At 35.1% G+C, this 14272-nt stretch overlaps 1 protein-coding gene across 6 annotated transcripts in view; it reads left to right on the top strand.

Annotated features, from left to right (window-relative positions):
* LOC115223791 (ankyrin repeat and IBR domain-containing protein 1) overlaps positions 1 to 14272 on the top strand; it is a 312949-nt gene that overhangs the window by 257710 nt on the left and 40967 nt on the right. For 5 of the 6 annotated variants that reach the window (XM_036515478.1, XM_036515472.1, XM_036515484.1 and 2 more), the window contains one exon: positions 412 to 498. The exons of the other annotated variant lie outside the window; for it this stretch is intronic. In XM_036515478.1, coding sequence (XP_036371371.1) covers positions 412 to 498 — 87 coding nt within the window. The remainder of the gene's footprint in view (positions 1 to 411; positions 499 to 14272) is intronic. 6 annotated transcript variants of the gene reach the window in all.

The raw sequence follows: 14272 nt of genomic DNA, 5'->3' as shown, positions 1-14272 counted from the left end.
TTCGTTTGGTTGAAATAATGGGAACAGGTTGGATGGTGGTGGTTGTGGTGGATGTCAAATAGTATTTGTCTAAACCAGTTTTTGTTGTGTGATTGCTTTAAAGTGTATATTATTATTATTTCTTTAAAAAAGTGAATGAGAAATAAAAGCAAGTATAAAGAATATTACAAAGAATTACACATGGAAACAGAAAACGTACAGAATTTGTAAGATATATGTTTGCCCATTCATAATGGTATGATGGTGTAGTGAAGATGCTTGCTGCACAGCTATGTGGTTATGGGTTCAATTCCACTGTGCAGTACCCTGGCCAAGTGTCTTCTGCTATAGATTCTGGCCAACAAATGACTTGTGAGTGAATTTGATAAATGGAAACTGGAAGAAACTTGTGTGTCTTTGGTTCTGTTTCAGTCATACCTTCCCACTACCACTTAACTGGTTACTTAGTGGATCAGCAAAAGAGATCAATAGAATATGTACCAAACTTCAAGCAAAAGAGTAAGTACTAGGGTCAATTTGTTCAACTAAACTCTTTAGAATGGTGTCCAAAATGGCTGCAGTCCAGTGACTGCAACAATTAAAAGATAAAAGACAAGAACTTATTTGGTTCTAAATTAGAGTATTTGTAAAGAAATATTTAGTCAAATAACCCAGTGAGAATATTTTTCAGCAAAATTTACTAGGGAGCTGTTTCTTTACCATTTTTTTTCTTCTGCTGCTTGAAATTTTATAATTGATTCATAATTTTCATAATCATTAAATTTCAAAATAATGATTCTAAAAATTAATGATATTATTAATGTATTAATAATTCATGTTATCAAAAAATTTACATTTTGGGAATATGATCATTATCAATAATTGTTAAATTGCGGTAACTACTTTTAGAAAACCATTATAGCCTAATTCTGAAATTAAATTCTGTCCAGTGAAATAATTATCAAACATCAGCTATATCTACAACTTCACCACCATATCATGTAAAAGAAAAGGGCATGGTTATGTGGTAAGAGGGTTGTTTCTCAACTACATGGTTCCAAGTTCAGACCAATTGCATGTTTTCTACTATAGCTTTGGGCCAACCAGAACTTTGTGTGTGGATTTGGTTGATGGAAATTGAATGAGACCTGTTGTATTTGTGTATGGGCCTTGAGTCTTAAGAATCCGCATGACAAAACTATATATATATATATATATATATAAATATGGTAATATAAATAATATAGCTGTGGCTGTGTGGTAAGTAGCTTGCTTACCAACCACTTGGTTCCGGGTTCAATCTCACTACGTGGCACCTTGGGCAAGTGTCTTCTACTATAGCCTCGGGCTGACCAAAGCCTTGTGAGTGGATTTGGTAGACAGAAACTGAAAGAAGCCCATCGTATATATGTATATATATATATATATATATATATATATATATATAATATATATGTGTGTGTGTGTGTGTATATATTTGTGTTTGTCCCCCCAACATTGCTTGACAACCGATGCTGGTGTGTTTATGTCCCCGTAACTTAGCAGTTCAGCAAAACAGACCGATAGAATAAGTACTAGGCTTCCAAAGTATAAGTCCTGGGGTCGACTAAAGGCGGTGCTCCAGTATGTTAAATGACTGAAACAAGTAAAAGAGTAAAGAATAATATATATATACATATATATATATATATAAATATATATATATATATATATAATAATAATATAAATAATATCTATATGCATATATGGGTACAGGACATCACCAACTGTGTAAACAGCATCAAGTTCGAAAACAGTGAATTAATTACACAAACAATGAGAGAAATAATGGAAAATAGGACAAGTAACACAGAGAATGACCTTTCATCAGTTGTTGGCTGTCTACTCATTTCGAGCATTCAACAATATATATATATATATATATATATACAGTGGCGGCCAAAATGTTCAGAACCGCATTGTTTTCGTCAGAAAAGTAGATATATTTTTTTAACAAAAGTTGTTTTATATTCTATAATTTTCACAGACAATAAATACGATATTATTTGTTATTGCCTGAGATTTTGGTGTAATTTGACAGGATAATACAAAAGTTATGGATGATTTAGTGATTTACTGCAAAACCCATAGCGGCCAAAATGATCAGAACGGTTGCTTTTACTTCGTGTTTTAGTATATTTAACCGGCGAACTCTAATGTTTTGAATTTGTTTACTAAACATTAGTAAGAATATTTGTTGTGTACTTTGTTAATATAATGCCACTTATTCTGTTACCAATTTGTCAGCAGATTATTAAGCTTCGAAGGAAGGATAATTTAAGTAGTGGATCTATTGCAAAGATTGTTAACAAGTCAAAAAGTGTTGTACACGGTATTCTTAAGGTCTACGATGATTGTGGTTCGTGTGAAGCAAGAAAGTTTACAGGTAGGCCAAGAAAAACGACCAAAGAGAAGATCGTGCTATGGTAAAGTTGGTTAAAAAGGACAGATTTAAAACTGCTGCTGCTGTTTCTCGGAAAATGAGCATTGTATTGAAGAAAACTTTATCTCGAAAAACTGTCTCATCGTTTAGTTGAACATGACCTACAAGCAAGAGCACCTACAGTGAAGCCACTGATCAGCTCCAAGAATAAAAAGTGTCGTCTTACCTTTGCAACCGAACATGTGTTGTGGTCTCAAGAAAGATGGCAGATGGTGCATTTCAGTGATGAATCTAAGTTTATGTTATTTGGCTCAGATGGGAAAAGTAGGTGAAAAATTGTCACCTAAATGCCTTAAGACTAGTGTTAAATTCGGTGGAGGAAGTGTCATGGTTTGGGGGATGATATCTGGAGATGGTGTGGGCCCTTTGGTGCGATTACATGGAAAGATAAATGCAAGAGTTTATAAACAACTTGTAAAAGATCATGTCTTGCCTGTGCTGAGAAATTCAACTAAGCGACCACCCATATTCATGCAGGACAATGCCCCATGTCACAAGGCTAAGGTGGTCAAAAACTTCCTCAAGGCTGAAAAGGTTATTGTTATGGATTGGCCTGCTCAAAGCCCAGATCTCAATCCTATTGAAAATGTATGGAATATTCTAGGAGAACGTTCGAAAGCCAGTAATCCTAAAACAACTGAGCAATTATGAAATGCCCTTCAGGAAGAATGGAATAAGATCACCCAGCAAGAAATTGAAAATTTAATTTCCTCATGCAGTCGAAGATGTCAGAGTGTGATTGAAGCTAAAGGGCTTCACACTAAATATTAAATAATTCCAGTATTCTCTGTCATTTTTGATTATTTTGTTATTTTTCTCAACCGTTCTGATCATTTTGGCCGCCATGGGTTTTGCAGTAAATCCCTAAATCATCCACAACTTTTGTATTATCCTCTCAAATTACACCACAATCTCAGACAATAACAATTAATATTGTATTTATTGTCTGTGAAAATTATAGAATATAAAACTACTTTGATAAAAACTTATACTTACTTTTCTGACGAAAACAATGCTGTTCTGAACATTTTGGCCGTCACTGTATATATACTAGCTGACATACCCGACAATTCCCAGGAAAGCGGGGCTTATCCCTTGATTCCATTCTCATAATTGTTTCACTAAACCAATAACAACAATGCAAAGTATATAGCCCTTAAAACGTTTTTTGTGCATTTACAGAGAATACCGAAGTGTCTTACACAGGATCTTGTTTTTAGGAATTCCCAATAAGTTATGAATACCCAAATTGTGAAGTCAGTTATGTAATAACATGAAATTAGTTACCTGATATTAAGAATTCAAATAAAGTAGCCCCAAAAAGGGCTTTAATGCATTCCCAGAGTATATAGAACATAGGAGGAAATACTAATAAGGTATGTATACTAATAAGGTATGTATACTAAAACGTATGTTACGTATGTATACTAATAAGGTATGTATACTAAAACGTATGTTACGTAATAATAGGCTAATCAGATATGAGATAATAACAATTCAAAGAAAATAACTCTGAAAAGGGCTTTTGTGCATTCCTTGAGTATATTACCCTCAGGGGTGCTAGTACTGGTGTATTCATGAATAAGTCACTAACCAAAATAAGTGGATCTATTGTTTAGGAAAATACTATTTACTTGGTTAAGGGTTGTACTGGATAAATTGTGAACATAACTAACAGTTCAAATACTAAGAAATAAGCATACTCAGTTTCATTTTTACCAAATAATTTAGGAAAATGAATGGGTTATTTACCTTGGCTATATATAAGGTTCCCTTCCAAGGGTTATTTCTGTTGGTTTTTGAAATAAAATATATTAGATATATATAAGGATCTCTTCCAGGTGCCCTATTATAATAATTATCGATTTTTTTCCAACAATCTGAGTATGCCATGAGGTTTCCAGACATGAGTTCTACTCACATGTCAAGGTTCATCGAAATCGATAAAACTGTGTTGGAGGAGTTAGCTAACAGTTCCAAAAACACACCCACAGACAGAATTTCCCACATATGTAGTAGATATCCAGGTTCAGTCCCACTGTATGACATCTTGGGCAAGTGTCTTCTACTATAGCCTCAGGTTGACCAAAGCCTTGTGAGTGGATTTTGTAGATGGAAACTGAAAGAGGCCCATCGTATATATAATATATATATGTGTGTGTGTGTGAAATTTGTGTTTTTGTGATCATGTGTATGCTGTAGTCTGCAATTTTGTCAATGACAAGAAGCTGAGACAAAGAGCCAACATGAAATATTGCATTAAACTTGGGAAATCTGCTACAGAGACATTGAGCATGCTTTGGTAAGCTTATGGCAACAAGGCAATGGGTCATACACAATGTTTTGAGTGGCATGGACTCTACAAAAGCAGGAGAACATCCCTGGAAGATGATGAATAATCTGGAAGACCTGCCTTGAGTGACATCCCTGGAAATGTGGTGAAAATTCATCAGCTTGTGCATAAGGATCATTGGAGGACAATCAACAACATTGCTGATGTTGGTCTGTCTTATGGATCCATGCAGGCAATCTTAACGTCTGAATGTGGCGTGTCTCTGCCAAGTTTGTCCCCCACCTGCTGACCAATGAGCAGGAAGAACATCATGTCAATGTTTGTCAGCATGGCGCTGATGACTCATTCTTCATATTGAGGATCATTACTGGTAATGAGAGTGAGGTCTACAGGTACGACTCTGAGACAAAGCAACAGTAGAAGAGCCCTTCATCTCTATGACTGAAGAAGGCATGACTACCACAGCTCAATCAAGAGCATGCTGATTGTTTTTTATTTGTTGACATTTGCAGTATTGTACATCAAGAATTCATTCCTCAGGGCCAGGCCATCAATTGAGAGTTCTACTGTATTGTTTTGAAGCGTTTGAGGGATGACATTTGGCAAAAGTGCCATATCTGTAGGGCACAAAGAACTGGATTCTTCACACCAAAAATGCACTCTGTCACCAAACTCTCCTCACTTGTGAGTTTCTCACCAAAAGCAGCATGCTATCACTCCCTATTCATGAGATTTAGCACCGGCAGACATCCATTTCTTTCCCAAGATGAAAATGCAGCTCAAAGGTCACTGTTTTAACACTGTTGTTGAGATCGAGAGTGAATCACAGAAGTTCCTTGACTTGCTTATGGAAAACAACTTCCAGGCTGGATTCCAACAGTGACAGGAATGCTTGAACTGGTGTATTGCTGTGCAAGTTGACTATTTCGAAGGATATGATGTTAAAACTTAGGTAAATAAGTTATTTTTTTATTAAACATAACTAGTCTGAGAACTTTTTGATACCACCTCATATCTTGGGAGTGTCTGATAAACACATTCACTGGTTCAATTTCATTCATATCCATTATACTGCATAAACATTAAATCTTGAAATTAGAAGACAGATCTGAAACTGACATAGAGTACAAAGTGATCGCAAACGGCAACAAAAGGACTTTGACAAACACAACTGATTGATTGTGTTCCTTCTTCTAAGGTGACACTGCTTACTTGGGCCCTTTACTCCCTATGGAGCATAGGCTGTCAGTTACTTTTCTCCACTGTTTTCAACTCTTGGCTACCTTTACTGCTTCAATACACTTAGATCCCAGTTTTTTCAGTTCTGCCTCAGAGACTTGTCTCATTTAGTTAGTTGGCCGACTAATTGATGAATAATAATAAAGAAGTGAAATAGCACCAGTATGTGTTTATTGTTGGTATAATGGTCCTCCCAATATACAACAAAATCTGTTTCAACACACTAGTTCAAATAAAGAATCTTGCAAACCAAATACAAAAATAAAAATTATAGATGCTATTTGATGATGAAGATGATGATGATGATGAAGATGACTAGTAGGTATTTTACAAATTAAGACATTTGTACAACTATTCAGACAAGATGTTTTTATCTTTTTCTGTCTAGTATCCTCTATCATACAAATGGCAATTATTTTAAAGACAGTAACAGAAAAATATCACTGATTTCATCAATAGACTTTGAAAAAAAATCTATGTATTTGGGGATTCATATATTCAAGATAGATAAAAAAAAAATATTTCATGCCAACATTAATGTCTGATGATGTCGTTAATTATGTTTTGATATGTTTATACCACAACCTGTGTATTATGTTTTTGTTATTATTGATGTTGTTGTCACGTTATGTATATTTGATTACTGACAACTTGTATGGTTTTGGTGCTCTTACTGTTTTGTTTTACATACACACGCACATATATATGTAAACATAGGTACATTTTTTGTATTAAATGTATTTAATATTTTTTGTATATCGACTTGCCTAACTTACTTGTCATTTACATACATATTCACACACACACACACACTCACATATATACACACACGTGCATGTAATATGAGGGTATCTGGCTATATTTGTAATATATGGTGTCGCTATATAGTCATGCCATTATTTTATATCTTCACAGTTGTCTTGTTACAATTATACCACAACTGCTATTTTTACACTGACATGTTTCATATTTGTGCCCTTTATACTCTCATACTTATGTCACTTCTGCTAACACATATTTATGTAAATTAGATAAATGTTGCTTATATTTGTGTCATTATTTGTTAAATTGTTTATGTATGCCTCATTACCAGTTTTATGTTTCTTACTTCTAGGATTTTTATATCAATTCTGCTGTCTTCATACGTTTGTCACTGCTTATATTTCATTTCATTTATAGTATTGGCGTCATTGTCTATTGTTGTTAGTGTCTAAGTCCAGGTCAAATCTGACTAAATAAAACTTTTAACAAAGACATTCCATTCTTATTGAAATATTATATCCAGGGCAACATCATCAAATATGTTCCTTCTTCTAAGGTGATACTACTTACTTAGGCCCTTTGCTCCCTATGGAGTGTAGGCTGTCAGTTACTTTTCTCCACTGTTTTCAGCTCTTGGCTACCTTTTCTGCTTCTATACACTTGGATCCCAGTTTTTTCAGCTCTACCTCAGAGACTTGTCTCTAGTTATTTTTTGGGCATCCTTTCTTCTACCTCCCTTGTGGATTCTGTGTCAGGGTCTGATGTGTAATGCTGAATCCTGGTTTCCTTAAAGTGTGGCCTATCTAGCCCCTCTTGCACTTCAGGATCTGTTCATCCACTGGCCCCTACCCAACTATTCCTGCCACAGCTCTTAATTTCTCAATTGTCCAGCTATCTAAAATGGTAGGTGAAATTTAAGGCAGATTTTTTATTCTTATTTTGAACAGTTTGAGTGACCACATACATGTGTGGTTATGAGGGATCCTCTGTGCTATTTCTAAGCTTGCTAAGCTGATGTAGCCATTACTAAGTTGGTGCAGTGTATTTGTCATTTTTGTTACAGTTACTGTAGTAAGAAAACAATGTTTTTATGAAATTAATTCATTGGTCAATTGACAATATAAAGTATAGGAATTAATGAGGATCTCCTTTACAGTAGCACACCTCTTTCTTGTTAACTCCCATTCTCTCTATAAGTAACTCTTTTCTGCCCTCATTCTTGTTAACTCTCACTCTCTTTCTCTTCTCTCGAGCTGAGTAACCATGACCTTCTCTACAGCAAGGCATCTATTTCTGCCTCTCTGTCACACTCTAAGCTCTCATCATCTGACACAAGATCACTTCTTCCAATGCCCCCTCCTCTCTCAAAAACTCTTTGTCTTGCAAAGTCACTTGGTGACCCCACCAGTGCAGGTGCCACTTAAAAAGCACCCAGTCTATACTGTAAAGTGGTTGGCATTTGGAAGGGCAGCTAGCTGTAAAAATCATGCAAAAACTGACCTCGCCTGTGTGAGTGCTACATAAAAAGCACTCAGCCCACTCTACAGTGTAGTTGGTGTTAGGAAGAGCATCCAGTCATAAAAACCTTGCCAAAACAGACACAGAAGTATGGTACAGCCTCTAATCTGGTCAGCTCCTGTTAAACTGTTCAACCCATGCCAGCATGGAAGGAGGATGTTAAATGATGATGATGATGAACATTCTAAGAGATATTGTTGTCATGTCTCTATTTCCTCAATAGCATGACACCTACTCTTGTCCTGCTATTATACTTTAACATTCCAATACCTTGCATATACTCAAATACTCCTCTCAAATACTCTTCACACTTAGTGGTGGGGATTTTTCCTTTTTCTTGTTCTTTTCCTGTCCTGCCTCACCAGTGCCTGTGCCATGAAAAAGCATTCAATGCACATTGTAAAGTCGTTGGTTTCAGGAAGGGTCTCCAGCCATTGAAAACATGCCAAAGCTGACATTGGAGCTTGATGCAGTTCCTCCATGGTCAAACCATTCAACCCATTCTGGCATAGAAAAACCAATGTTAAATGGTGATGATAATCAGGGTAAGATGGGTAGTACCCGTGGTTGTTTATTTTATTCAATGCCTCTGAAACTGATGGAGGAAGAAATTGTCCTAAAACTGGAGGCCTGGTATAAAAGCATACAACAGTGTGAACTCTGCTGAAGGTACTCAAAGACCAAGTGGCTGTGTTAAACTAAGTGATAGATTATCTTTCACCCAAGAAATCAGAATGCAAAGAACTTCAAGAAATGCTGCTATGTGTCTTGCCTGGTGTTTTTTAACAATTCTACCAACGCATAGCTTTGGACTTATATATATATATTTCATTGACCCCCTTTTCCTCCATGCCAAAGGATGAATGCCAAAGTTGACCTTGGTGGAATTTGAGCTCGCAGTGCAGAGAGCCAGAACAATACTGCAAGGCATTTAATCCAATGTTCTAATAATTATGGCTGCATTTCTCACTGACTTAACTAAATTAAAGAATAAAGCAATATCCTTGAAAATTGTCTGGCAAAAATAATTATATGTAATAGTATATACCAGCACTGGATGATGCAGTAGGCTGTTGTATAAGATAAGAACTTACTGTCAAATAATCCCAAAGTATGCATTGAGAATGCAAACAAATTGCAATATTAGCTGAGCTATGGAAAATTGATTTCATTTGATTAGTCACAAGGTTGTTATTGTTAGGTAGGAGACTATTTGATTGAATCAAACCTTGTATATTGTATTTATATTTATTGACTCCAAACTGTTGAAAGCAAACTCAGACCCAGCAACATTTGATTTCATTTTAACTGGAAAGAAGAAAGCTAAATATTATAAGACCACTAATCCAAATTCTAGTGTTTCTGCCAACATGTCAGCCTCAGTAACTGAAATATTAAACTGAAATGATGAAAATGCGTATCCAATAAGTGAATATCAGGTAACAGTATTATTAATCTGGTAAGAATCATTATAATAAATGTAAAGGGAAATGCATTGACAAAAATCAGTGGAATGTATACTAAACGTCTTAAAGTGTTAGCTTTATCTCGCTCTCTAAACTTTGCATTGTAAATAGTTGAGTAAAATGATTCTGGTAAGCCAGAGCTCTGGCTGTTGGTAAATATAATTCAGAATCTGTTGAACAAACATTTATAATTTAGTTGCAAAGCCAGAAATTTGGGAGGAAGGCAATAGTCAGTTATATCAACCCCAGTACTTGATTAATTCCTGGTACTTTATTTTGTTGACCTCAGAAGGAAGAAAAGGCAAAGTTGACATCAGCAAGATTTAAACTCGGAACATAAAGAGCCAGAAAAAACAATTTGTTCAGTGTTCTTCCCTTCCTATCAATCCACTATCATTGCCCGATCCTTAATAAAAAATATACGAAAGTGGTTTTGGTGCTGATGCCGATCTATTGGTTTTTTTTTTTTTTGCTTTTTCAAACTCTACTTTAGACAACAAATGAACATGAAATTCCTAAACTGATATTTAATTATTTTTCTCATGTTATTCACAACCAGTCATGTGTCTCCAAATCAGTATTTCTCTTTTTTTCCAATTCAATAATATTTCAACTTTAAAACTTCTATTAGTTTATCCATTGTTCACTATTTTATTTTTTTCTCCAACTATCCCCCCTGTTCTCTATCCATTGTACATTATATTATAATTATTATCATTCTTTCTATTTTCCCTCTCTCTCTCTTCAAGGAAGAAATAGAAAAAGTGATAATATATCTCTATCATATTAGTGGTATGAATGTGTTTGTACAAAAAACAAAGCCACTGAGTTAAACTCACATAAGATGGTTACATGCATAACTGAGCAACAAACCCCTTGAAAATAACTTCATAGCACACAAATACTACTTCAGGAATTGGTTGGTACATCCACTCTTACAACCATACTTGACACCCATTAGTCCATATGTCATCTGCTTAATTCATGGTTTCTTTGGGTGGTTTAAATTTGCAGGGTGGGTATGCATACAAAACAAGAAGTTGCTAGTCTCTTGTTGAACCTTCCTCCTCCTCCTCCTTCTTCCTCTTTTTCCTCCCCTCTCTCTCTCTTTCCTCCCTCTCCATCTCTTTCCACTCCTCCCTCTCTCTTTTTTTTTAATATGACACTGAATGGTTCTGCATGACCTGTCCTTAACTAACTGTAGCATAACCGACTGTTATTGTGTTTGTGTGTGTGTGTATGTGTAAAGAGTCCATTCCAGTTCTTGACCAATACTTATTTATCAACCAATGAAAGGCATACTTGACCTCTGTAAGATTTGAATTGTAAATGCATGAACCTTGAACAATTACTGTAAAACATCTATCCAATGCTATCAACAACAGGTAAAAGCTACATTCACAATGTACACCAACAATCATTACATCCTCTCTCCAAGTTTCATCCAGTATTTATATTACTACAATTTTTATACATGGCCAACTACATTTTCATCAGAATCTCTAGTTTCTAAAAGGAGTGGAAGATTTGTATAGGGAAAACACTATAAGAATATAAGAGTTAATGGAATATTAATTCAAAATTGCTGATTCCTTGAGATTATCTCCCCTTTGCATTTGGAGTCTTTTGCAGCTGCAGCTAGTTGCTTATTTATTTTCTCTGGAAATGAAGATAGTTTTGATATATTAAAAAAATTATCTTGTATTTAGTTTACCTTGTTTTACATTTGTCTAAATTCATGCCACTGGCCACTCTGAAGCACATATTCATTCAAATATTTAGTTGAGAACTTTACACAATTTGTATCCTTTGCTTGTTAGTCAATGTAACTTTTGCTCTAATATACAATAATTTTCAAGCTTTAGAAAAAGAGACATAATTATCCATAGCTGAATATTGGCTGCATTAATGATATTTTTACTTCATTAAAAAATTTTAACCTCCTACTTTAATTGTACTTTAATTGTGGTCGTAGAATGTAACAAACATTGTGGTACTTGGATCCTTTCCATTCTAAATAGTAATGCTGTGTCATTTGGTACTGTTCTAATTCAAGTTACCAAAACTCATTGTCTAAAGTACCACTTATTATCAAGGCTTAAACAAAGTGTTAATGGAATTTGAGGACTTTGAGTCTAGTTTCATTGCATGATATTTGTTCAAATGTGCAAAACCATCACAAATGCTCCATTGGTGGCATTTCAAAAAACAAATTAATGAGTTCAATTCAGTAAGATAGAGTTCAGCTTAGGAATTAGTAACATGAAAAACATCCAGCAGTAAAAATGCTGTCCCAAGTATACTCATCGCTGAGTAACCCTTGATAGCATTGAAAAACATGTTAAACAAATGAACAAACTAAGCAGGCTTTGTAATTTCTTATGACTAGAGAGTTCTGGGCATAATGTATTACAGGTGTACATTAGAAATAGTTAGGCGCAGGAGTGGCTGTGTGGTAAGTAGCTTGTTTACCAACCACATGGTTCCGGGTTCAGTCCCACTGCGTGGCACCTTGGGCAAGTGTCTTCTACTATAGCCTCGGGCCGACCAAAGCCTTGTGAGTGGATTTCGTAGACGGAAACCGAAAGAAGCCCATCGTATATATGTATATATATATATGCGTGTGTGTGTTTGTGTGTCTGTGTTTGTCCCCCTAGCATTGCTTGACAACCGATGCTGGTGTGTTTATGTCCCCGTTACTTAGCGGTTCGGCAAAAGAGACCAATAGAATAAGTACTGGGCTTACAAAAGAATAAGTCCCGGGGTCGAGTTGCTCGATTAAAGACGGTGCTCCAGCATGGCCGCAGTCAAATGACTGAAACAAGTAAAAGAGTAAAGAGAGAGAGTAAGGCTTGCTCCACTTTGCTGCTATCACTGTAGCATCTTGGTGCATGTTACAGGGACTCTCAGTGAATGAAGAGGGAAGTATAACTAGCTCTCCTGATTCTAAGCTTGATTTTTCTCTAGCTGCAAGGTGATCCAGCAGCCGTTGTAATGTTTAGCTTGCAACTGAGATTGGTTGTTTCTTAGAAACTTTAAATGCTACCCTTGAGTATTAACACTAAATATCGTTGAAAAACTTTCCCTGTCTTTTAGTGATACCAAATCTATCTCCATGTACAATAGGATAACAGTAGAACTTGTGTATAGTCACCATACTGCATATTATTGTGCCACCCAAGCTCACTGTTGGAGAATAAAAGAAGCTAACACATTAGATCAAGAATACCAAATAAATATGTAATCTCAGTTGGGTGTGCATTTCTTGGAGGGATTTTGGTTTCTCTGTTTTCAGAAGGATGACTCAATTTTCACCAATAAACACTATACCATTTGAATTACCTGACATCAGAGCCTTATGTGAAGTTTATAGGAACCTCTATTTTCATTTACTGTAACTTTGTGTGATGCAGATTTTCACAAAATTCAGCATATAGGTTGTGAAAAGGCATTTCTTGTATTGTATTGTATTCATTAAGTAAGCCTTCTGAATTCTGAAGTGCTTGTATATGTTGTAAATCTTTGTTATAACATCAATAATGTAAGGTTGGCCATAGACTGGTGAATTATTTTTCAGGTAGAAAATAGATGTAGAATGCTATGTTTGTCCTTGAATTTTAAAGGAGTAAGGTCTCTTTCCTTATGTATAGCAATTTTTCACTTGATGAAACAAAAGAAAACTATAAAATTATTTGGATATTTTTCCTGAAATATTAACTCCATGAGTTCTGTTTGCTTGAGGCTGCCGAGTAAAGGCAGAGAGAGAGAGAGGAATTTCATTATTTGTATCAAAAAGTAGTTTGAGTTCCTCAGGATAAAGTGGTGGAAGTGCTATTATGACAATAGTTTAGAGGCTTATTCCTGAATATCCTTTTGATAATCTCTTCAGTTCTTCATATCATTTAATCACTTATTCTCTCTCCCCACTCTCTATCTCTCATTGCAGATATTCAACACACTGTTTACCAACCATGAGCTTTCTTTATATCTGTTACCACTCTCTTAAATACCATAGATATCCTACACATTCAGGCTCAGTCTTGTTGGCTCTTCTTATCCATTAGTTTTTGCCTTTAGCTTTTATTTCCTGTTGTTGTCCTCTCATCCTTTGCTTCTATCATCTCATTATTTCTCTTGCTTCGGGTATTTGATTTTCTTCCATAGTAAAAATGATTTAAATGTAGAGTGCAAATAAAATTTGTTGTGCCATAAAATTTTCAGAAATGTGAAAAGACAATGTAGAAAGGGAATAGAATTTGCAATGCTAAAAATTTACTTTTCCTAATGCTGAATTTGAGTAATTATTGAAAGATGATTGAACCTTACATTTGTTCACAAAAAATAATGATTTTTAACAATTATTTTAAAATATTTGATCTGTTTACCCTCTGTATAACAAAAAAGTAAAACTCACTTTTCACCAAGGCAAATGCTTTCATTTACTTGCTAAGAAAAAACACTTTTCTCCATGGGTGTGTTGTTTAACACTTTGGTTACCATATTTCCATTGAAATACTTTGCCCTTGTTTCAAT

The sequence above is a fragment of the Octopus sinensis genome, linkage group LG2, assembly GCF_006345805.1.
Source record: "Octopus sinensis linkage group LG2, ASM634580v1, whole genome shotgun sequence".
Classification (NCBI taxonomy): domain Eukaryota; kingdom Metazoa; phylum Mollusca; class Cephalopoda; order Octopoda; family Octopodidae; genus Octopus; species Octopus sinensis.
This window is presented reverse-complemented; position numbering and strand designations above follow the sequence as displayed.